The 24,858-nt window shown below is 55.6% G+C and overlaps 1 protein-coding gene across 2 annotated transcripts; it reads right to left on the bottom strand.

The window, feature by feature from the left end:
• Positions 1-7,784: 7,784 nt before the first annotated feature.
• AK2 (adenylate kinase 2) lies at positions 7,785-14,905 on the bottom strand. Of its 2 annotated transcripts, XM_040086007.2 has the most exons (7): positions 14,780-14,893; positions 14,275-14,400; positions 12,392-12,502; positions 12,195-12,289; positions 11,563-11,635; positions 10,487-10,682; positions 7,785-8,573 (listed from the first exon to the last, which is right to left on the bottom strand). In XM_040086007.2, exons 1-7 carry the CDS (start codon positions 14,891-14,893, stop codon positions 8,566-8,568), a joined length of 723 nt encoding a protein of 240 aa, XP_039941941.1. In that variant the 3' UTR covers positions 7,785-8,565. The 2 variants fall into 2 exon arrangements, with proteins under 2 accessions (XP_039941941.1, XP_039941940.1); XM_040086006.1 differs by lacking the exon at positions 7,785-8,573 and having other exon boundaries at positions 9,643-10,682; positions 14,780-14,905.
• Positions 14,906-24,858: the final 9,953 nt, after the last annotated feature.

Raw genomic sequence — 24,858 nt, forward strand, 5'->3', positions numbered from 1 at the left:
GAAGGGATTATTCAGACTGACCTTGGCCTTAGCCAGACCACTTCTTCCTGAGTTAGCTCAGTTGCGTTATTTGGGTTTTCCAAAGAACTCCCAAGCTCCTGGCTAGGATGTGACCCAAATCCACCCCCTTCAGCACCATCAGTGTGCTCTGAGTAACCAGCACTGCCAGAAAGCTGGCCTGGAGTCATTCCCCTTTCCTGCTAGTCCTGCTCTTTTCTTTTAGAAACTGGTTTAAGCTCTGAACCCTGGGGTTTCCTACCCTGAAATCTGTGATAACTCCTGCCTGCAGAGGTGTTCGAGCCCTCTGCTGAGCTCTGTACCCTCAGCTTCCAGCAGCAGCAAGCTCGGCTGTCTCCTTCCTGCCTTCCCTAAGCTTTGCCCTGAGTTCCTTTGTGCTGTGGACACTGTGAATCAGATGTGACAAGAAAGAAATGACTTCCCACAACATGCCCTGGTGTTCCTGCAAGCTGTGCTCCCCACCCTGCGCTGGGAAAAGGAGAGCTGGTGTCAGGATCTCTGTGCTGGGAACAGTTTGGGGTGTAAATCCCCACTGGTCCCAACTTTTCTTCTTTCTCTCTTTGAGCTTTGGGAGGAGAACTGGCTCAAGAATTGTATTGATCTCAGTCCAGGGACAAACATTCCCCTTCCACAGGCCACAGCCTCTCTCTCCTGTGTGTCATGTGAGGAAGAGGAGCAGGGAAGGGCTGTGCTTTGCCAAGACTAGAACGTACCCAAAGCTGTGACTGCTGTCAGGAGGTGGGAAGAGGAAGAAAGAGCCCATGTGGTCAGCCCTGGAAAGGGCAGTTCCTGCTGAGAACTGCCTGGGGAACATTCCCGCTTTCATAACCAGCAACAGCTGTGGAAAGGGGAAAGAACAGTGATTCTGGGCCCTGCCAGCAGCACCTCTCTCGCCTGCAGCCGGCCTGGGAGAGCAGAGAGAGCTCCCAGCACAGCCCTCTGGCCCCGCAGCAAGGAAAACGTGTGTCATTTTCCAGAGGGCCGAGCCAGCATTAACCAGGTGGGGAATGTATGAGCCTCTCACTCTGAACATGTGCTTTCTCACGATTCCCTTGTCTCAGCTGAGATCTTTCCCCAGTCTGACCCTTGGCTGCCGGGCCCCTCTCCCCAGCTCAGCCCAGGGCTGTTCCCCCTGTGCTCTGTTCTCTGCAGCAGAACAAGGTGGGCAGATGGAGAGGGGAGCTGTGGTTTGTCCTTCATTCCTGGGCTGGCATGGAAAGGCAGATGGGGGTTGTTTTGCTGGGTTTTGCTGCTGACCCACGCCTTGTTTCCCCCAACCTGATGCCCTGACCACCAGCCCATTCTCTCTCTAGCTTCAAGCACAACCCAACCTAGCACAGCTAGGAAATTCCTCTTCTCCCTCCCTCCTCTCCCTCAGCCCTTCACCACCATGAGAAACACTGGTTCCTCTCTGGAGTTGTCATCTGTGGGCTGTCTTAACCAATGTTGGAGCAAACTGCCCCCTGTGCTGCCTCAGGCTGGGCTTTGCACAGCAGAAAATTGAGTAGGAGGTTTCTGGGGCGATCAGTGTGCTCTGAGACCTCAAATGCTTCTCTGAAATCAGGCCCTGCTCTTGCTCCAGAGCATCCTTCTAACAGGGAGGCAGCAGCCTCTCATCTGCCCAGCCCTGCCATCTCTGACCCGGGCTGCCATCCCTTTTTCCCTGAGCACCAGGAAAAGTCCAGGGCCTGACACTGAAACAGCGGTAGCTGCCAAGAGCCTCTCAGCTGCCCCTGAGTTACAGGATCCCTCCCTGCAGTCTCTCAGGAGGAGCTGTCAGCAAAACCAGCCCTATTTAACCAAAGCAGAGACAGCCTGGCTTTACATGGCCTCCCTCTGCCTTTCCCTGCTCCCATGGAATCAGGCATTCTTTGGGAAAAGCCTCTCAGGCGGCGCCGGCTCCTGCGCTTCCCCCTGGACGCGAAGCTCAGCTGCAGCAGCATGCAGGGGTTCACGTAGCTCTGGGTCCTACTCCAGCTATTCCCTCCCCCTTTCCATGGATCTCCTGCAGGATTCACAGCCCAGCACCCAGGGGTGCTCCCCATCCCCAGAACGGTGCCCTCAGCATGGGATGAGCAGCGAAATCGCAGCTGGAGAATCTGGCAGTGGACGTGGAGCGGAGCCCTGTCCCCGGGCTGAGGACCAAGAATGCCTCTTTCCCATCCGACACGCCAAGGCTCCGAGCCCTGCCAAACCCCAGTGTTTGTTCCTGCCTTTGGCAAGCAAGGGATGGCAACAAAAGCATGTGCGAGGCAGAAGGAGTTCAGTGAAGGAGGGAAGTGGGTTTCTCTTGGGTCTGTGTGACCTTTTCTGGTTTGGAAAGAACAGAGATGTGCAGAGATGCTCACAATGCACAGCAAGGCTGTTTCCACTGCCCCAGCAGCAGAACAAACCTCGTGGCCTCCTTCAGTCACAGGAAATTGGAGCCCAGAGCCACAGCCCAGCCTTTGGCTGCTGGGGTGGAACCAGAAATCCAGCTCCTGGGAGTCGGTGCCTTTGCCTGTTTACAAGGAAAATTTATGTGCAGCCATGGAACCTCTCTAAGGGCGCCTTGTCTTCCAGCCCTGGTTCTCTGGGATACAGCTCCCGCTGTGGGATGGGAACAATTTTTCTTCAGCTGGCAGCAGCTGAGCCGAGTTGTCTTGGAGCCCATGGACTGGGAGTTATGTCAGCAATGCCCTTGGCCACGAGGATCCCGTTGACTCTCACCTCTCCCCTTAGAGAAGCAGGTACAGAGAAGGAGCTCTTGGGGCAGGGCCAAGAGAAAGGCTGAGACTGAAGAGACTCCAGCGGTTTCTCTGTGTGCTTCCAGCCCTTCTGGCTTAACCTCAGAGGGAAAAAGTGATGCTGGCAGGAGGAAAGAAGAAGAGTGTGGTTCTGTGCAGGTAAATCAGGAATGTCCCTCGATCCTTCGAGAGCTGAGAGTCAGGAGCAGGTTTAGAGCAAAGATAGAAAAGCTGATTTGGCCAAAGGGATAATATTTCTGTTGGGAACCAGAGAACTATTGATTACTCAACTAACCACAACTATTTAACAAACAGCTACCTCAGCAGAAAGAAATTTCAGCCTGGCTTTAGGGCGAGGAGCGAGGGGACTCCAGGGTGGCCGGGCGATATTGGGAGTGTGTATTCCCACTCTCCTTGACTCTCCTTGCTGCACTGCTGCCCTGCCTGCTCCCGCTGGCACCAGATAAGGAGAGAAAACAAACACAGGGTAGGTGCCTGTGAGTGCCCCTAACAAAGGAAGGGGAAAACCTTCACTGCAGCGGAGTCGTGGCCAAGACAGACTGTGAAATAGGAAGGATTAAAATGTCTCACAGGACCTGGCTCAGCTCCCAAGGCCTTCTCTGGACACTGGCACAAAGGCAGCTCCTCCCGATGCTCTGGGTCTCTGCAGAGGCTCGCAGATCCATAGCACTTTTCCCAGGAGGGAGCACGAGTTCCCAGTTATTGCATTTCTGTATCATTGTGTGCCTGGCAGTGACAGCCTCTGGTGGGGGCTGAGCACACAGGTAACAGAGCATGGCTGTGGGGACGGGGTCACACGAAGGCGCCGGGGTCATGTCAGACCCTCAGCCGCTGCAGCTGATGTGCAGATGCCGGGCTTTGTAATATTCACATGATCGTCCCTTTTGCAGTGTAGGCAAGTATGGGGGAAAGCAAGGAGAGCCAGCTGAGCCACGGAGAAGGTCAAGGACTAGGAGGGTGACGTGGCCTTTCTGTTTGTGAGAGGTCCTGGTGCCATTCCCGCACGAATTTTGAATAACCTTGAAAAAAAATCAAGTTGGAACTTGACTTTGAAGCGGCCCCGCTGCTGGTCATGCATGACCACAACCTCGGGGACGAAACTGCAGAACAGCAGCGCTAACTCCTCCCTGCGCCCTTCCCAAACTGGCCCTGGGAGCCCAGCTCAGGCTGTGCCCTGCGAGGTCCCACTTGGAGTGCCCATCCCGAGCTGGCCCCATCCCAGCACAGCTGCCCTGGGCAGAGCTGAGGGCTGGCACGGAGCAGCTGATGGGCCCTCCCCTCCCTGCCTGCCCATGCCAGAGGCTTGGAATGCAGCTGGCCCCGCTGCCACCTGGGTGCCAGCACTGCCTGTCACCCTCCAAGCGCTGGGGCTGCCACCCCTCGCTCCCAGAGAAGCCCCACAGAGCAGCACAAAGCTGTTGCTGTTGGCAGTTTCCATCCCATAAGCAGCACTATGGCCACCTGGGCCGCTCCCAAGTGGTCCCAGTAGACCCAGCATCTGCGCCTTGGTGGGGAAGGATTGTGCATCACGCAGCAATCGCTTCCCTAATTAAAGCATGTTTGCGCTTCTTGTTGCGACTGCGCTCTCAAGCGCTCCTGACTGCGTTTCTCCCTGGCCCCACTGGGTCACGGCCCCCCAGCCCTTTGAATGCCTCGGGAAATGTGTTGGTTCGACAAAATGGTCACGACAGAAGCATTGGCCTCTCCCTGAGCTTGGATTTCAAGCAAGGTTTCTACTTTGTGCCTCTTCCATCTCCGCCCCTGTGCTGGTTTCTGACACCCACAGGGATTACCAGCGCTTGATCCCAGATGTGTTTTCCTCAGGCAGGCACACACTGGGAATCCTGTCAGGCCAGAATCAGGTCAGCACGGATGAGTGGGGTGCTCACAAACTCATTTTCTAGTTTGCTAAGGCTGTGTAGCCCGAGTGTGGGTGTACAGCCCCAACGCCCCACCGCTGTGGGATCCGAGCTGGGAAGCCACAAGCAGCAAGGAACGAGCCCAGCTCTTGGATTAAGAAAAAAAGGTGAAGTTCCCCCCCAGGCCCACGGGCCAGCACAGCACACAGGTACTGCTGGGCTGCTGCAGGGCAGAGGTGACCGTCACCCTTGCTCCCTCTGCTAACAAAACAGATCCCGTTATGCAACCCTTGTGCTAAAAGGCAACACGACACGCACAGAGGCTTCAAGGACTTTGTTATTTTGCCTTCCAGCGCTGCAGATCCCCAGGATCCACATCCAGAGCGCTCCTGGCAGTGCCCCCACACCTGGCTGCCTTCCCCAGAACTATTGGTGCTGCACAGGCAGGGGAAGTGCTGAGGCTGCTGGGGATGTGCAGTTTAGGATTCCCACCACAAACGTGCGGCTGGGCTCGGTCCCAGTGCACCAGCTCTGCTCACAGCCGCCTCTAAGATAGATGCAGCTCAGAGGCTGGAGTCTCCAACTTCTGATTCATTTCATCAATGATCCGTGCTCCAGGGAGAACTCTGCTCCCCTTTTCCAGCCAGGGACCAGGGCTGCTCTCCAGTCCCTTTATCCTGTTCGGAAAGTGCAGAACTCCTGGCTCTTCCCAGCGCGGCACCAGTGACACGCACACTGCTCTCCTGGGGGGAGCATCTGCACCAGCTCCTGCAGCAGCCAGCTGGGCTCTGACCCGCTCCCACTGCCCCACGGCCAAGCCCCGCTGTGCCGGGCTCTTCAGGCATTGTGTAATATTCCCGCTGCCCAGGAGCCATCCCCCAGCAGCGCATCGCCCCGAGAGATGCCGAGACAGGCGCTGATCCCACAGCCGCCCGTGGAGCCTCCCCTAGCCCCGCTGTCCCCGGGAGCATCCCTTACCTGTCCCCGGAGCCCACTCCCGGTGCCGCGCTCTCCCCTCCGCAGTGTCCCCGCTCTCCCTTTCCCACTCCCCTTCCCTCTGCGCCACCTCCCCGCGTGATGTCAGCGCAGCCCGGCCCCCGCACCCTCCACGCCACGCAGCCGCCCATCGCATCCCGCTGCCGCCGCTTCCCTGCCCGGCGTTGCCACGGCGACAGCAGGGGAATCCCATCCTCTGCTCCTCCACCTCCCGGGGCCTCGCTTGGTATCACCCACTGCGGCTCTTCCCAAAAAGAGACCGCGGGAAGGGCAGGGCGACAGCGGGGGACGAGCGGCAGGGAGCGGCCGGCGATGGCTTTGTGCCTCGACGTACCTGGAAGGGAGAGCAGAGGCGGCCAGGGGAAGCGGGCTCAGAGCAAACAGGCTCTCACCTTACCCGCAGCAGTTTCCACCCGTGTCCCCTGAGCTCTTGCCACCTCCCCGCTCCCTCCGTTCCTCGCTCCCAGGCAGTTCTTTGTTCCTCAGCCCCGCGTGCTCTCGCTCCTTCGGGGCTGTCCGTGCACACGAGCACCGCGACGGCACCAAGCCCCCCCAGACACCTCCGCAGCGGCTTCTCCTCGCCCCCACAGCAAGGTCAGAGATCAGGTTATCGGTCAGGAATTTAAGACCAGCTCTAAAGCAGACCATCAGGAGTCGGCGGGCTCATCACCACGAACCACAAACCCACAGCGAAAGGTTTTCCTGCGATCCCTGGCTGCAATGGTTTTCATTGGGAAGGGAGAAGGGCAGATACATTTTTAGGACTGCAGCACATTTTTAATGGAAAGAGATGGCCCAGGGCTTTCATCCCTCCCCCCATTCAAGATGCTGTTTCTTTTCAGCAGAAATATTGCTGCATTAGAGAACAGGTCACTTCCTCTATCAGCGAGAATTCAGTGTCCTATTTGATGCTGGTCCTCGTGCTATAAATAGGAATTTCCCCCTTTTATAGTTGCTGAATAATTGTGTGTATGAAATATGAACAGAGTTTTCAAAAGAGTGCCTGATAAGCAGCTTGCTGGAACGAAATGGTTGAGCAGAAGGAATTTACAGCACCTGCAGAGCATCGTGTGCTGTGGAAAACATCCAAGGTCAGCCTGAGAGAGACAGGTCACGGCACAGATCCAGCTCCAGAGGATCCAGGCTCGAGCTCACAGACTCCCCACTGCAGCCTCCCCACAGCTCCCCAACAATCCATTCCACGCTCCACACTCGGGCAAGGATCAAACAGAGGCAGCGCAGCTCCGAGGAGCCAAGGCTCCTCCATCCCACAGACCAGAAAGCCAGGAGGAGCAGGCAGAACGGGTTTTTAAAACAACAGCAGGCAAGGAGCAGAGGGCACAATCCCAGACAAGGAGGAAGAGCTCAGTTTAACATCCACCATCAAAAGGAACAAGGGAAGGACACCACAAAGGCCAGAGAGGTAATGAAAACACCTGAGCAGAGACGGAATGGCGGAGGAGCAGGAGAGCCCAATGATGCTGGAAAACCAGTAATTTCTGCAGGAAATGGGTACATGCAGCCCAGCCCTTTCTGGTGCCTGAACACACGCTGGGCTGCAAGAACCACGGATAAACAGCAAACCTCCAGCAGTCCATCAGGAACAGCCTGCTCTGGGATACCACAGAGGGGCAGAGTCCCTGTGGAGTCCCAGGAAATGCTCTCACTCCCTGCATTAGGACAGATTTTTTTCCCCGTGAATTTAGAGAGAGGGAGCGATGCAGCGAAGTATGAAAGGCAGAAACAGAAGGCACAATAATGAGGCTTCCAGTTGGTGCAGGAGGAGAGAAGGAAATAACATCAGCTCCTCCACACACTGGAGATTCAAAGGGAGGAGGAAAAAAAGGGATTACATCAGTTCAAATACTGCAAGGAGCTCTGGACAGAGAGGATACACAGGGGCTCGGTGCTTTCAGCCTCACACAGGAAGAAACAGGAGAGAGAACCAGCAAAAACCCACCATTGCTATGGTGATCTAAAGCACTGGACACACTCAGCAAGGAGAAGAGATAGAAGGAATTATAAGCCACATTTCCAGCTGCACAGAACATCCTTGAGATAGGATCAGGCCCCAGGATCCACCCAGCTCAATTGTTAGTTGATGCTGTCATCAGCTTCCTCATCCTCCACACTGTCTGCAGGTCAAAGAGGACACAGCACCAGATACAAATGTAAAGGGGTTATTTTATTATTGATTCAGAGGTTAGACAAGGCACCATTTGATCTAAAAAGAAATGCAAAAAAACCCACCCCTCAATTAAGTGTTATTTTCGCAGGCAATTAAGAAAAGTCTCTTTTGCATTTCTTCAGCATTGTGTGAATTCCAGCTTGGTCATGATCACAGAAAAGCCACCCCATTCCCAAGTAAGGCAGGTTTGGACTAGAGCCACGGCCCCTCTGTTCAGCAGCAGAGAATCCTTGAGAAGTCTCTATGCCAGGGTTTAGGAATGCAGCAGAACAAGAAAAACAAAACTTCCAGGAAAAGACCACGGCATCTCTTTTTTCCTTTCTATTTCAGACATGATGAATCATTTGTTCCTTTTGGTCCTCGCTGATAGGAAGCAACTTCATTAAAAAATCACCTCAAACCTTTCAGTGGCCTCAGAGTACCAAGAACCCACGAGACAAACCCTGAAAAGTCCTGGGGAAGCCTGAAATAACATCTAGCCCTGAGAGATGTTTCCCTCTCCCCAATTGTTTTTGCCTCCACAAACATGATTTCTAAGGAAAAGGTCACCTCCTCTTCACAATGATTCTGCCAAATAAGAAATCCAACCAAAACCCAACCAAATCAACCCTCCCAACCCCTTGTTTACCACCTCCTTCCCCCGCTCCCATCAATCATACCCCCCTCCCAGCTGCCCTCCCTGCACACAGGGAAGGGCTGCAATGGGTGATGTAGCAGAGTGTGCAGCGTTTGGTGGTGTCTCATCTGCTGGATGGAGTCACTCGGCTGGAATAAATGGGAACAGAGAGAGAAAAAAAAAAAAATATTTAGGGAAAAACAAACAAACGAAATTAAGCATGGTTTATGGCAAAAGGAAAAAAAAAAAAAAAAGGGCTGGTGAGCTGGATGTGAAGCGAGCACAAGGGAGGAAAGGAATGGAGAGTGGGGGAACATCTTGCTCTTGCTGTGGAGTAAAACCAAATCCAGGAATGCCAGCTGGCTGGGAACCCTTCCCAGAGTGCAGGGGGCTGCAGCTCTCCCTTTGACTCTCTCAAAATAAAAGCTGCTTCCACACAACTTCTTTTAGTCACCAAGATGCCAGGGCAGCTGTAAGCCACACTTTCTGGGGCACACCAGTTCCATCCTAAATGCTATCCCGACCTCCCAGAACACCAACTCCAAGTTACCCTTGCACAGGAAACCCAGAGACAGAGCAAGGGTCATCTGGGAATCCCAGGGGATGACAGGCTGCTGGCAAAACCAGCCCTGTTTACTGTCAGAGCCTTTCTCCTCAGTCATGTGCTTTCTAGAGCAACAAGTCCACTGCTTTTGGTTGCCGGTGTTATTTCCAGTTTGCTGGAAGGGAAGAGGTTCTATCCCTGGAAAGGATGTGTGACAACAGAGAGAGGATTGTCAGGCAAAAGAGAAATTGTCAAGGAAAAGAGCAAGGGATTCCTGAGGATTAAACATCTGCTCTGGCCACAGAGCTCAGTGGGCCATCGCGAGGGAGACAGGAGGATACTCATTAACACTCAATCAGTAAACACACACGGAATGCCAAAGGACAAAGTTTCATCTGGGCAATCCGTATTTACAGCAGGGTCCTCTAGGAAGGGCTGGAATCCCTCACGGCCAAAGGTCAGCGCCAGCCCTGCAGTGTCACCACACAGCAGCACAACGGCCTGGAAAGGCCGAGGCACTGAGCACACACCGTGTCCTCAAACACAGCCTGACGGAGCTGCTGGATTCGCTCAAGAAACGGGAACGTTTCCGTGAGCTCCTAACAAAGGTCGTTAGCTCAAGGGCAGAGGGAGGCAGTGGTTAGTAACGCTGTCTCTTGAGCCTTGAGAAATCATTTGTTTTGCAGTAAGGCTTTATTATATTTAGACTTTGGGATCGGGAGAAGCTCAATGCATCTTCCTCTCCTTGGCCAACACCAAGGCAAGAGTGAAGAGATAAAACCCAAGTCCTTTTCTTACCCTCAGGACATCCCCACCTGCCCCACAGTAACTGTCAGTTTCCAACCGCAGATTCCACATTAAAAAAGACCAACAAGCATCTCACTAATTTGCTATAAATCCCACAAATAAATAAAGGTCGAAGCCCCCCGCCCTCTTTCTGCCCCCGCTAAGTGCCATCAGAACAGGAACCTGCCAGCCCACAGGGAATAAAACACATACAAAGAGAACACGTTGTCAGCCGGCCCCGAGCAGCAGCCAGGCTGCTCCCACAGCAACACGCAGAGAGCAACCCCGGGTTTCAATCCTGCAGCTTCACATCTCCTATGAAATCCTTCCCCAAAGCCCCCGTGGGGTGCCCAGGAGGAGCTGGAGGTACAGCTCCTTGCAGGGAGGTGCATTTCTAGGGCGAAACGAAGGCTTTTTGACCCAAAGGAGTGCAGAGCCCATTTTGGGCAGCTGAAGGCTGGGCTCGCTGCGGCCTCTAGAGGCCAGAACCCCAGCATCCACACACAGACTGGCGTTCACGTGTAGCGACATCGAGACCGTTAACAGCTCCTTTAATTCGAGAATTAGCACAGCCCTGCCTTGGGCTGCATCACCTCCTCCCTTCCCCTTCTACTCTGCTCAGCTCTTCACCCTCCTCGGCCCCAGAGAGACAGAGACAGAGAAAAGAGAGAGGAGAAACAGGAGAGCCCCATCCTGGGACAGAGCCTTAAACGAACATAACCAGGTCTTTACATGTTGCTTTCGTGAAGGCTGCCAGGATGCTGGCAAACACCACGTCGGGAGACTGGGAGGCATCCACGGCCGTGTGGATCCCTCTCTTGCTGTAGTAGGACACCAGGGGGGAGGTCTGGGTGTGATAGGCCTTCAGCCGGGTTTTCAGGGCCGATTCGTTATCGTCGGAGCGGCGGATCAGGGGCTCTCCAGTGACCTGGGAGAAGCAAGGGGACAGTCTCCAGAGAGCTGCAGCCTGGGATGTTCCCCCCTTCTCTCCCTGCCGGCCTCCTGCAAGGCGGAGCTGCACAGAGGTGTTCAGGGGAGACGGAGTGAACCCGGGGCAGCCAGAACAAGTCCCAGAGCAGTCACTGAAGAGAGAAGGGCTCAGCACTGTCGTCTTTTATCCCCACACACCACTCTGCTTGCTAAAAAGGAGCCTCGAGACCGGGCACCAACGACAGCTGCTCCCCAGGAGGGAAACCAGTCACAACCCACCGCAACTTGAGCTGTGGACAGAGTCCAACAAGTTCTGAGGCTGGCAGAGCCTGGGCCAGCTCTGCAGACTGGCCATGCCCTTCATCCATCCATCCATCCATCCATCCACTCATCCATCCACCCATCCCTCCATCCATCCATCATCCATCCATCCCTCCATCCCTCCATCCATCTGTCCGTCCGTCCATCCATCCCTCCATCCATCCATCCATCCCACATCCATCCATCCATCCATCCATCCACCCATCCCTCCATCCATCCCTCCCTCCATCCATCCATCCATCATCCATCCATCCATCCATCCATCATCCATCCATTCATCCATCATCCATCCATCCATCCATCCACTCATCCATCCACCCATCCCTCCATCCATCCCTCCATCCATCCATCCATCCACCCATCCCTCCATCCCTCCATCCATCCCCGCTCCCTGCAGTGCCGTCGGCTCAGGCTGCCCAAGCAGCTCCCCACGCTCCCCAGAAAGCCAGGACAAGAAGGTACAAGAGCAGGAAGGAAAGGAGTTTTTCCAGGGAGAGACTGCAAAGCATCAGCTAAACCCAAAGCAAGGTATGCTGTGGCCTTGGGAGCTCACATACATCGTCCTTCATGTGCTCTTTCGGGGGTCTGAACTCCTCGTGATACGAGCGGCCACTCGCTGGGTGAATCAGCCTGAGACAGAAAAGAAGCGTCAGCAAAGCAGCCCAGTCAGGACAAGATCTCCTGATCCTGCCACTCATCAGTACAGAAACATCTGCCACGGCAACATCATTAGCCTTTTGCTTGTAAGGAAATTCTCTCCAGTTATTTCTGTACCAGGGGCCTCTTCAGCTTGGAAGAGCAGCTGCGCTGCGAGATGGAGAAGGGGAGTTTTACTTCCTGCTCTGCTGGGAAAGGACAACTGTGCCAGAGAGCACACTCCTGATCCTGGAGGAAGTTCACTGGGGCCCAAATGTGTTCAGTGCCCTGTGTAAGGTAGCATTAACAGCTTTGGAGAAGGAAGAACTTAAAGGGGTGAGCTGAGATTTTCTATAGAAACCCCTGATTTATGGGGCGCGGAAGGGGCTCTGCTCAAGGCTGGCCCACGCACAGGAGAACAGGCAGCAACAGAAACCAGCATCACTGGCAGCCCTAAGCACCGTGAGGACAACCTGGGATCTGAAATGAGGATGCTCTTCCACAGACCAGGCAATCCCAACCCGTGCCCTGAGCACTGGGACACGAGGATTACCGTCCAGTGATCCTCCGGATCAGCAAGGAGTCGGGGATGCTGAACTCAATGACGGAGTCGAGCTTCTCTCTCCTCTTCTCCAGGAGCTCATCCAGCTGCAACAGCAAACACCCACCTCAGAGGGGCTGAGGGAGCAGGGACCCCTGGTTTTGAGGGAAGGAGGTGCTGGAGCAGCCCCCAAGCAGGGGCTCCCGTACCATCTCTGCCTGTTTCACGGTGCGTGGGAAGCCGTCCAGGAGGAACCCGTTCTTGCAGGGAGGGGAGTCCAGGTTGTTCTCAATCAGCTCCACCACCATCTCATCGCTCACCTGCAGAGATGAGACAGGCATGTTGTCAGGAAGGACAGCCTGAATCTACACACAGCTGCTGCCCCTGTGGACAGGGTGGGATTTTTGGAATTGTCCTACGCAGGGCCAAGGGTTGGGCTTGATAATTCTTGTGTGTCCCTTCCAACTCAGGATATTCTGTGACTCCATGATTCATGTCAAAGCTCAGGCTGCCTGTTCAGACCTGCCCACATCAGGGCAGCACTCCCTGCAGCACCAGGACACAGGCAATGCCACATTTCACTCCAGGGACACTCCAGCCTGCTCAGGGACTTGGACCAGCACTGTTAACTCACTGTTACAAAGGTTGCTGTATTGCAAGGAACACTGTCAGCTCAAACTCCTTAGGTTATTATTTCTTTTTTAAACCAACTCACAATGCAAAATATCAACATAACCTTGATTTCCTGTTACTTTGTACCTTCACCTACACATCCCCTCCTCGGGAGGCAGGTCCAGGCAGGAAGGGCAGAGCAGGCGAGTTGCTCATTGACTCCCATAAACCTGGGATGAAGGTAAAAGCCCAAGAGTTGCTGACAAGCTCTGGCTTCACTGGATAATTTTTTTCCCGTACCACTGGGATTAGTGCCTTTTCCACACTGCAGCACTCACAGCTGCTGAAGCCCCAGAAATAGCTGTTTATTTGGGAGCAGCTCTCCTCAGCAGCGCTGTTTTCTCCAGCACACACAGCTGGGACCCAGCAGGTTTGGGGACCAGGCTTGCCACAATACACAACAGCCCCGCAGGCGGCGGCGGGAGAGGTAAGCAACAAGTCACTTCTGTGCCTTCCTGATTACATCCTTTGGAGGAAAAAAGATCCTCAGCATAAAGCCCATGCTGAAATGCTGCTGTGCTCCCAGCTGAGTTATCACAGAGCTGCAAGATGTACCCATGGAGCAGCCTGGAGCTGCCTGCCACACGCACGTGGCAGATATCACCAGCCTGGCCAGATAACGTTCCTATCTTTCATAACCAGCTGGGTATTGCAGGCTTGGTGTTGCAATGAGCTCCGAGCAGAAGTGAGATAAAGGCTTCTCTCCCCATCTGGGGCCTGCAGATTCTCCCTGGGGTGTTACATGCCCATGGCAGCCACAGCGATGCTCGAGATCTGCCCCACGCTGGGGCAAGTCACTGCAATTTGTGGTCCCTCGAGTTTCCTTAAGATATTTCAGTCATTAGGATAAGATAATGAGACCCTCAGAAAATGAATGTCAGAGATTCTGACTCGTATCTCTTGGGGATGCAAAGTGTTTCTCCCATACAGGAGCTGCTGTAATTACCACAGCAACACCTTTAGGTCTACTTTCACCTTATAGTTACAGGTGAATCGAGCTTATGCAAGAGCTGGGATGCAGATGAACCCTCTGAAGTGATACCTGGAGCTCAGGTATCACCTGAAGAAGCAACTGAGCCGCAAAGCAGGGCTGTAACATCCTGCAGCTCCAAGGATACACTGTCACCCCAGTGTTCAGGAGCCAGAAAACTGCCAGCCAGACCGCACCTCCTAAAAGATAAAAACAACCCAAGGCCACAGGCTGCTGGTAAGCAAATAGTAATTCTGAAGAGGAAGGATGACTGTATAGGATGCTTCTCCTGCAGGGTGAAAGAAAGCCCTCACCCCATCCTTACCTCCACCCTGCAATCTGCCTCCCTACACTCATTAGACAATCCTAATTAGGAGGTGGATTTTGTCTGCTCTCATTCCAGGTGCTGCCAGCCCACGTCCCCTCCCAGCACATTCCCCCGCGACCCACCAGCTTCCCCGAATCCATCGTTTCCTTGAGCCGCTTGCCCAGCTCGGAGCCCGAGGCCACCATGGCCCGCAGCATGTCGCCGGTAGCCAGGTGGCACACGCAGTAGGTCTCGGCCAGCTTCGGGGCCTGCAGGAGAGGACGGAGAGGTGAGACCGGAGCTCGGAGGCTGAGGATCCCCGGGACAGTCGCTGCACGTGGCGGGGCCGGGCACGGAGCCGCGGAGCTCAGCGGCACCGCGTCCCCGCTCCGGGACAAAGGGATCCGGGACAAAGAGCCCCAGCGAGCGGGCCCTTGCAGGCGGGAGCCTTCCCGCGGAAGGGAGGCCCGGAGCCACACGAACACACCGCACAGCCTCCCCCCCTCATCCCTCCGCGGGCAACGCAGGGCCGGACACCCGCGATCCCTCCACGCGGGCAGGGGGGGCCACAACGCCGTGAGCGCCGGCGGCGGGGAAAGCCGGGCGGGCCGATCCCGCCGCTCCCTTCCCGTCCGCATCGCCCCTCACCTGCGTGCCCTTGCCGGCGCCGGGCGGGCCCAGCAGCACGGCGCGGATGCCGTGGCGGATCCCCGCGGCCGGAGCCTGCCCGCGGCCAGCGCCGGCCTGCGCGCTCGGAGCCATGGCCGCCGCCGACTGCGCGCCCGGGCCGCGCCTCGTGGGCGGGGGACAGCGCCGGGGGCGGGGACATGCAAATGAGGGGGCGGGATAGGCAAATTCAGCGCGTCTTGTCCCTCTGAGTGGGCGTGGTTAAGCGGTGGTGGGCGTGGTTAAGCGGTGGTGGGCGTGGCTCGGCGGCGCCACGTGGGTGGGCTCGGTGTCGCCGCGCTCCGCCCCGAGCTGTCCCCAAGGATGTCCCGGGCGCTGCCGCGGCCGGGGCTGGGACACGCAGTCCTAGAAGGATATCGAGCTGCGGGAATATGGCCAGAGAAGGGCAGCGGGGGTGGAGTAGGAGCCTGATGAGGAGCGGCCGAGGGAGGATGGGTGGCTGAGCCGGGAGAAAAGGGGGTTCAGGGGAAGGAGGTTCAGGGGTGACCTTATCACTCTGCGCATCTGCCTGGAAGGAATTTGGAGCCAGGCGGGGGTAGGGCTTGTCTCCCAGGCAGCTGGGGACAGGGCAAGAGGACACAGCCTTAAGCTACTCAAGGGGAGGTTTAGGTTGGACATTAGGAAGAATTAGACATTGTAATGGGTTGTCCAGGGAGGTGGTGGTGTCACCGTCCCTGCAAGTGTTTAAGGAAAGACTGGACGTGGCACTTGGTGTGTCCTGTCCTGTCACAGCTGGACTCTGTGATCTCAGAGACCTTCTCCAAGCTGATTGATTCTGTGATTCTGAGCTGCGCTTGCCCTGGCGCTGCGTGGGATGGGCTCAGTGCCCTGCTCACTGCGCTGCTCAGCACATCCAGGAGAGACAGGCCCTGGAGGGTTCTGCATCTCTCTGTTCTCCCAGCCTCTCTGCATGATCAGCGCATCCCACACAGCCCAGTCCAGCGCTGGTGATGGGCCAGAGCGCAGGCAAACCCGGCCAGGATCTCACAGCAGACAAGAGCTTCCTGGCCCTGTGGCAAATCCAAGGCCACCGTGTTGAATAGAGAAATCCCAGGATAAGTCGATCCTTCTCACTGCCCCCTCAGTGGGGACAGCCTCTCCACAGACAGAACACTGGCTCCTCAGCAACACCAGAGAGGAACCTGCACATTCAACAAGAAGAGTTAAAAAACCCCTGCTGATCCCTTCCTGTTTGTGGGACGGAGCAGCGGCACAGTTTCCAAGAGCCAGGTCTCACGGGTCAGACGGAGCAGCTGCACTGATGGCAGAGCTGGATCTGCCTCTGGGGCACCCACCAAAACCAGCAGCAGCTCAGCAAGGGCAGGATCCGTCCAGCATCCCCCAGCTGCCTCCCCCTCTGTGAAGTCCCAGCCAAGCGCCGCTCAGCCTTTAATCTGCAGGAGGCCTGGTTTCCCTGGCAGCAGATTTCCCGGGTGTTTCGGGCTCTCTTCCCCCTGAGGGTCCCCGTGCCCAGGATGAGCAGCTGCGGGAAGCAGGGCCGGGCTGCCAGGCTGGGGAGGAGCTGCGGGGACTCGGTGAGAGCCCGGGGTGCTTGCAGGGGGCAGCCCCAGCCTTGGGAGAGGGTGGGCGAGGAGGGGGAGCGTTCTCCAGAAGGGATGAAGGATGCTCGGAGGCGGCTCAGCCAATGGGGTGGCTGGATTTGGTTGTCATGGCTACGGTTGGGAGGCAGAGCAGGGAGAGGATGCTGGAAGAGAAGGGGTGCAGAGCCCCCCATCCTCGTCAGGGGCTCAGGGCAGGCGGGGAGCTGGCGCAGCACAAACAGATCATTCTCTTTGGAAACTCATGGCAGAATCTGTTTAAATGCTTTCCGAGGTAAGAGGGCTTTAGGGGGGGCTGTGGGGGAGCTCTTTTGCCTGGCCCAGTGAGAAGAGAGCTGTGGATGCTGAATTTGGGGATGGGGGTGAGGGGCATCGTGCCCCTCACCCACTCTAAACCCCTGCAGTGCTTCTCCCCAGAGACCCTGGGCTGCGCTGGCACAAAAATTCGGAACTGTGCGGGGTTTCTCCGAAATGCAAGCTGCCACAAGTCGGAACCCTGGCTGCCCTTAGTTTGTAAGAGGTGTTTGGCTCTCCAACAGCAGGAACCTGGGAGAGTGAGTTTAGGTTCCCATGGAAAGTGGCACCGTTCGTGTCCATCATCCCTGTGCCTGGCACAGGGCTTCTGCCAGCGAAAATTCTGAATGAATGAGGATTTCTGCCATTCCCAAGCTGCCACAAATTGGAACCCTGGCTGCCCTTGGAGTGCCAAACACCTCCCACAAGCTGGCATCAGGAACCCGGGGGCTGAGTTTAGTTTCCCATGGCGAAGGATCACCGTTCACATCATCCTCGCTCCTTCTCACAGCTCCTCGGCCGTTACTGCAGTCTGCCCGGATTTCGCCTTCAAATGGAAAAGATCAAGGCTTCATCAGAGTCCTGTGACGCTCCTGCAGGGCTCATGAGAGAGGTGAACCGGGTCTGTGGTCTGGCTGGTGCACGGAGTTCGGTGCCGTGCCAGTGGACTGCCTCAAACACACAACAAAGGATGCTTAGAGTAGCATCAGGAACATCCCTAACCACTCAAATATATAAATTTTGAAAGAGAAAACTCAAAAAGAGCTGCAGCAAAAAAAAGCCAGCTCTAATTATCCATAATCAAACTATCAGATGTAATAAAAATAACCCCATGTCCAATCCCCTTAAAAAGAGTCAAATATATGCCCAGGATCTCAAACTTAAAAAGATCTGTCTCTAACCAAATAAAAAGCAAAAATCCCATGTGTTTTGAGCTATATGAATTCATTAACCTAACACTTCAAACCCACAAAAATTTAAAACCTTAGTCAACACTAGTATGCCATATACACTAATCCCATCACTTTATACAAAATCAAACCCCATTTCTCTAACTAACATAACCAAAACCCTACAAATTCTAACTGTAATGAAGCCTAAAACATCTAATTAAAAATGAAATAAAAAATTCCCATTATATCTAACCCCAAACCCCAGACATTCCAAGCAAATGTCCTCCAAAAGAAATACTTTAAGTGCCAAAAACCCTCAAACATTTAAAATAACTCCTGCAAAAATGCCCCTCTACCCACCACGCCACCAATATCCCACGAAACAAATAAATTACTCTCTTCATACAGTGCACCCATAAAAATTTTTAAATCTCCCAAAAATCTTTAAATAATTACAAATTAACCCAATAAAAGATTTAGTCTCATTTATCAAAGAACCCCGAAAGAAGCACAAACTCAAAAACACCATACAACCACCTACCGGCAAACAAACCACACTACAGTCTCTTCATTAATTCTTTATCACATCATAAAAATGAAACAGAAATAAAAAAACCCCGCAACCGTATAGAATCCCACACAACGAATCACAATAACGGGTAAAAAAGATAAATCAACCTACTAAACTCAAAACTGTACAACTGACCCTAAACCTGACTAAAAAAACCCCAACAAACCTATGCTAACTCATAAATAATAACCAATACTCTATAAAATTGACTAAAAAACCAAACTAATTCACAACATGAAAAGAATCTAAACTACTAGAAAATAAAAGAACGTCGCTGCTTCAAAAGACTACCTAAAAAATCCACCATATCAATAATACCCATGTTCCCAAAAGTCAAACTAATAAAAAAATCAAAACAACAAACCAATCAAACTACGACAATAAAAATAGCACAAATTAACTTAAATTGACAACACCCCCCAAAATTATTCCTAACTCAATAAAACCATAATGCCTCAAACCACCACGACAAAAATAGCACCTATAAATACGCACAAAACCCAAAGACCAATTTAACCATAAAGAATATCTCCCAAACTATCTGTAACTATAAAACACATACTGCAAGCAAACAAGCCAAATAAAGAAACCCCTATAATACAATAATCCAATTAAAAGTATTTAAAACCCCTGACAAATTAACTACATCTCAACCACCTCAAACCCATCAAAACAAACACTATGTGCTCACCATAATAAAAGCCACCACTAAATAAATTAAAAAATCCCCTATAACTCAAGATACTGCCCATTACACCATTGTAAACCTTAAAAAGCATATCCTTTAAAAATATAATACCCCACCAAAAAAATTCAACAGCAAAACTCAGCTCAAACCCAACCAGATAAACTAAGAAACATAACAGTAAATAAATAGACCATATCCCTTATCATACAGCATCTATAGAGAAAATAAAACAACACAATCAACCATTAAAAACCACCTTAAAAACCACTGAACAGAAAAGAAGAAGAAAAAAACCTTAAAAAATTTAAAAACTGCATCTAACAGTGCCGCTCTCCCCCACCAGGTGGCGCCGCTGAGCCGCCCGGCGGCGGAAGCGGAGTGCGCGCCTATACGGCACTTACGGTACGATCCGTATGTACGGTACCTGGGAGCGCACGCAAAACACGGCACGTGCCCGTCCCGGTGAGGGTGGCACACGGGCACAGAGGGGACGAGCGCGCGCTCAGCGACACGCAGGTCACCTACACACAGCCACAGACGTGCACGGGGCCGTACGTCACCCAGAGATAGCTGTACGTGCACCCACGGGTGCTACAGGCTGTGACCTCCAGCTCCCACGCCCCTGCTGGATGGATGTTCCCCCAGCTCCATGGCTGGGGGCACACAGCGTGCCATCACGTCCCCGTGTCACAGGGGCCGTGCGCCCAGCACGGGACTTGTCGCCAGCCCCACAGTGGGGACGCAGGCTGGGACATTTTTATAGAAAGTGAGGAAGCCTGGGTGAACAGAGAGCGGAAAAAAAAATTCACTAAAAGCAGTGAGAAAAGGAGCACAGGTCGGCTTCCGGCACGTGGGCGCACAGCTGGGGCGGCAGCTGGCTCTGTAGAGGGAGCTGGGGACAGGGACAAGGGACGAGGGACCCTTGCCTTCAGCCCTGCACTCCAGAATTCTCTTCATCCCAAAGGAATGGCGCTGGACAGAGCAACGGCAGCGGGGGTTGGTGGCAGGGGATGACGGGGATGGGTGTGCCCAGATGTAAGGCTTTGTGAGTTGTTCCCCCAGCACCCTTGTTCCCAGCTGCTGGGGTCAGGGATGGGATAAGGAGAGAGGCCAAAGGATGGAGAAACCAGTGGATATTTGGGCCGGACCGCATCATTCCCGGCTTGGATTTTGGCTTTCATTCCCAACAAGAGGGTAGGAGCTGCTTCTAAGACCCTGAGTGTGGAAACTGAGGCGGGGACAGTCTCAGCTCTGGGGTTTGGGAATGGGGACCCCCAGTTTGGTCACTCCCCAGGAGCCCTTGGATTGTGCGGCCACAGCTCCAGCGGGTTTGGAGGAGCGCCGAGGGGACACCCCCATGTCCCCCCCTTTCCTGCAGGAGACAAAAGAGCCCCTGCTCACCCTGCCGCTGCCCCTAAGGCGGCATCTGCTCCAGCTGGATGGAAACTGTGTGTCAGAGGAAGTTGGGGGGGACACCCAGGTGTCTTCCCCCAGCACCTGCGCCAAGCCTGACCCCCCCATTCCCTGGCACACCTGGGATGAGCTGGGCCCGTCCCCATGGGGTGGGCTCCCAGCAGAGGGAGGGCACAACCCTCACCCCCACCTTTGCTTCCCACTGCTGCTTAAACCCAGAACGGCCACACAACCCAAACGCTGGGGGGGTCCCCATCATCAAACCACAGCACTGACACCGTCCCTGCCTCAGTTTCCCCACTCAGGGCCTGAAGGGTGGCTTCTCATCCCACACTGGGGCTGGCACAATCCAGGATGGGAATTTCTTGCTCCAGCGTGACCAGAACCCAGCCCCATGGGGAGGCTCGCATCCCATTCCCAGATCTCGGCATTTTGGGGGCCAGAGGAATGGGGAGGTTGGGGAGGGGAATTTGGGGAGGGGAGGTTGGGGAGGGGATGCTGGCGAGATATTTTTACTGAGGATACAGAGGGAAGGATCTGTGGCGCTCTTCGCCGAGCGAAGAAAACAACCATTTGGGGCAGGTTTGAAAAGCGCCGAAACCACGACAGGAAACCCAAATTGTACAAATGCAGATGTGAGTGGAAAAAGCTCTTGAGCTGGTCGCTCCGGCTTTCACCTCCACTAAAAATAAACCTGCCTTATTAGGGGCAGATGGGGGCCGAGATAAAACATCTCTCCCCCCACGCCCCCCGTGTTTTTCCGTGGAGGGGCTGCTCCCTGTGATGCCGTGCAATGTGGCTTTCTGGGGGTACTGGGGATGGGGGGCTCGGCTCCTGTTGGGTTTTGGAGAGGATTTGGGAGGTTTGAGGGGTTCGGGGTTGTGTGTCAGGTTTTCTGGAGGAGGGGTTGGTGGGGTTGATGTGATTTAGGGCCGGGCAGTGCAGGGTGGGGGGGGGGTGTGATGAGCTGTAACGGTGTCTGAGTGTCACCAGGCAGCCTGGCAAAGCCACATCCTGCAGCGCAGCAGGACCCGGGGGAGGAATTTGGGGGTGCTGAGAAAGGGAGGGACCGGGGGCAGGGGCTGCGGGGGCAAAACTCCTCCTGGGACCCCCACACCACACAGGCTGGGCTCCTCTTCCCCTCTTTGGGCTACGATGGGACGCAGCACCCCACGCTTGGGGCGAGGCTGTGGCGAAGACGGCGCCGGGTTTGGGTGCCCGCTGCCCCCCTGCCAGCCCTGGGAGGATACTGTGGGAGGTGGGAGCTGCTCTGCTGTCACCCGGGCTCCTGTGCCAGCCCAGCGTCCCCACACCTGCAGCAGCCACGGGGGAAGCGGGGTTGTTCACACGCGCAGCCTTTGCAGCCCCGTCCTCCTCCTCCTCCTCCTTCCACAGGGATGCCATTTGGGAAGGGAGGAATCAAAAAGGCGGAGGGAGACGGGAGCAGAGCGAGGGGCGAGCCGAGCCCCGAATTGTGGGTGTAGCTCCAGTAGTGGCACAGCACCGCAGCACCCACGGGGACCCCCCCAGCAGGGCCTGGGTTACGGGGTGCTCACATGGCACCAGCTGATCACTCTTGGGCCCCTTGGGGGCTGTGATTGCTCCGGTTCCCCCCCAAAAAAGGTCCTGGAGGGAAAAGACCCCTCAGGGTTCGGCTGGGACTCCGAGGGGCTGCTGCCGTGTCAGGGGTGCGGAGGGGAGGGTGGGCTCTGTCCGGCCTTGGGGGGCCAGGCCAGGGCGGTCAGCGCAGGAAGCGCTGCAGCGGCGGCGGCTGCTCCCGGCCCCCCCAGATGCACCCGTGAGATCGGGCAGCAGGAAGCAGCTGCGGGGAATGCCGGCGCTGGGAACAGCCGCTGCTCCCTGCCCAGCGCTGCCTGCGCCCGCACGACCCCCGGCCCCGCTGTCCCCCCCCCCCACGCTGGGCATGTTCCAGGCGTCCCGGCCTCTCCTCCGCAGGGAACGGAGGTGCCCGCGGTTTGCCCTGGGGAAGCAGCTCGGACTCCTCACGGGAATATGCGGATCCCTCTGGCTCTGAGGGTGATGGGGATGGAGACGCGGCTCTGCTCCTGACCGGGCTTTGGATGGGAGGAGACGCGGGGAAACTGAGGCACGGCCAGGGACAGAGCAGCTTGGCCACAGTTCATGTCCCGGTTCCTGGTTCTCTTCCAGAGGGATGAGAAGTGTTCCTCTCCCTCCCCTGGGTACTCTGGAAGGAGATAAACGCCTCATGGTGCTCACTCCGGTCCCTGATGACCACCAGCAGGGTGCTGCCTGCAGGCTGGGCTGGGCTGGGACCCTCAGGCTCAGGGGGGTCCCCGGGGCTAATCCCCTGCACAAACAGCGGCGCATTCCCCGGGGCCGGATCCGCTCTCCCGGTGACAGGGCTGGGGGGGCGGGGCACCTCACTGCTGCTTTTTGGGGCCACTCCTTTCCCTCCCCACCTTCTCTGCCATTTGTCTGCTCGTCCAGCCCCGTTCCCGGCCCGTGGAGCCTCCGGCGCTGTCTGCCTTTAGCAGAGGGTCCTGTGGTGGGTGAAACTGAGGCACAGAGCTGACAGGTGGCGGGGGACAGGCTCCTTTCTGTGTGGGCTGTGGACTCTGACATCCATCCATCCCTCCATCCCTTCATCCATCCATCCATCCATCCATCCATCCCTCCATCCCTTCATCCCTTCATCCATCCATCATCCATCCATCCATCCCTCCATCCCTCCATCCATCTGTCCGTCCATCCATCCATCCCTCCATCCCTTCATCCATCTATCCCTCCATCCCTCCATCCATCCATCCATCCATCCATCCCTCCATCCATCCATCCCTCCATCCCTCCATCCATCCGTCCGTCCGTCCATCCATCCCTCCATCCAACCCTCCATCCCTCCGTCCATCCATCCATCCCTCCATCCAACCCTCCATCCCTCCATCCATCCATCCCTCCATCCAACCCTCCATCCCTCCGTCCATCCATCCATCCCTCCATCCAACCCTCCATCCCTCCATCCATCCATCCATCCATCCGTCCATCCATCCATCCATCCCTCCATCCATCCATCCATCCGTCCGTCCGTCCGTCCATCCATCCATCCATCCATCATCCATCCATCCATCATCCATCCATCATCCATCCATCCATCCAATCTGCCAGTTCCGATTTATAAATCCCCACTGACCCTGAAACACCCCGAACCTGGGACATCACAGCTCAAGACAGGGGTGTCACCGCAGCTACAGGCACCCCAGGGAGGGTTTGCCAAACTGCAAGGGGACCTTTCAGCACCTTCTCTGCCTGCAGCGGGGTCACAGCGCCCATCCCTGCCTGTCCTGGCCCGTCCCGGACCCACTCTCCACCCAGGAGCACTCGGCCCCGGCACGAACTGAGGAGTCAGGAGAGCCGCCACCCCATCAGCAGGATCATCAGACGCCGTGGGACTGCCTCCCCACGCCAGCACAGCCGTGGGGATAAGGTGGGAAAAAGATCTCAGAGCCTTTTGAAGAAGCCCAGGATCCCTTTTTTCCCTTGAGCGTCCATCTAGATTTCTTCTCCGGCGCCAAAGCTCCCTCAGATCGCTGCTGCGCCGTGCCACGTGGGTGCCTAGGCTGGGGAGCCGGCTTGAAGCATCTCCAAAAATCAAGGAATTCATCTCTGAGCTCTTGTTCCCACGTTGTGCTGAGCTGGAGCACAGCCAGCCAGGTCCCTCGGCTTCCCTTGCTCCTGAAGGATCCTGAAGGTCTCCAAAGGTCCCTGGTAAATGGGATTTATACCTCAGCCCCGTCTGAAAGTGAATCCAGATGACCCCTGGGGAAGAGCCCTTCCCTTTGTAGCTGCCTTGGGCACCCTGCCACATCTCTGCTCCTCTCCTCTCCCATCCAAATCCCTTCCCCGCTGCAGCCTCCAGCGTCCAGAACACAAGGAATTCCCCCTAAGAACGCTGGTGGTGTTCCCTCAGGACACGGGGACCCCCACGCTGGCCCTCCCTGCCCTGCAGCAGCCACTTCCACTCCACGTTCCATCCCTCACATCCTGCCACCTGTACCGACTTATTTCAGGGGGAAAAAAAAAAACAAAAGTAAAAAAAAAATCCAACCAAACCCAAGCCCAAGCCCAAGGGGCAGATTATTTTGGGGCAGGGGGGGGAAGCAGCTGCTTGTGAGGCACCCCCCAAGCTTTGAGATCCTCTGCAGGTATCTTGGGATTGACGATCTGCTCCCAGGAAAAGGGGAGAGGTGGTGGGGAGCAGCGGCGGAGCTGCAGCGAGGTACACGGCCGCCCCTCCCCAAGGAGGTTTGGTACCGTTTTGGGGCGCTTGCTGCGGTGGATAACCCCAGCTCCCGCTTCTTCTCCTGCTTATTTCAGCTTTCTTTTGAATAAAACCCCCGTTCGGGCCCTTCCACCGTGAAATCATCACGCTCCGGAGCATTCCCGCTCCACTCCCTGCCCCGTTTTCTCTCCTCCACGCTAAGAAAATCCTCTCCCCCCCACATCCTCTGCTTGAGGACACCCCAAACCCGGAGCCTCCACCGCCACAGCGCCCTAAAAAAGCGACCCCCACCACCCCGCACCCACCCCCGGCCCAAAGCTCCCCATGGCTGGGGATGTGGATGTGTGTGTGTTGGGGGGGAGCC

Source organism: Hirundo rustica, chromosome 25, assembly GCF_015227805.2.
Source record: "Hirundo rustica isolate bHirRus1 chromosome 25, bHirRus1.pri.v3, whole genome shotgun sequence".
NCBI lineage: Eukaryota > Metazoa > Chordata > Aves > Passeriformes > Hirundinidae > Hirundo > Hirundo rustica.

Coding starts and splice junctions, on each gene's coding strand:
- AK2 (XM_040086006.1), bottom strand. CDS start 14,893: ATGGCTCCGAGCGCGCAGGCCGGCGCTGGCCGCGGGCAGGCTCCGGCC. Junction 14,401..14,779: donor GCGCCGGCAAGGGCACGCAG/GTGAGGGGCGAT, acceptor CCTCTCCTGCAG/GCCCCGAAGCTGGCCGAGAC. Junction 12,290..12,391: donor CCGTGAAACAGGCAGAGATG/GTACGGGAGCCC, acceptor TTGCTGTTGCAG/CTGGATGAGCTCCTGGAGAA.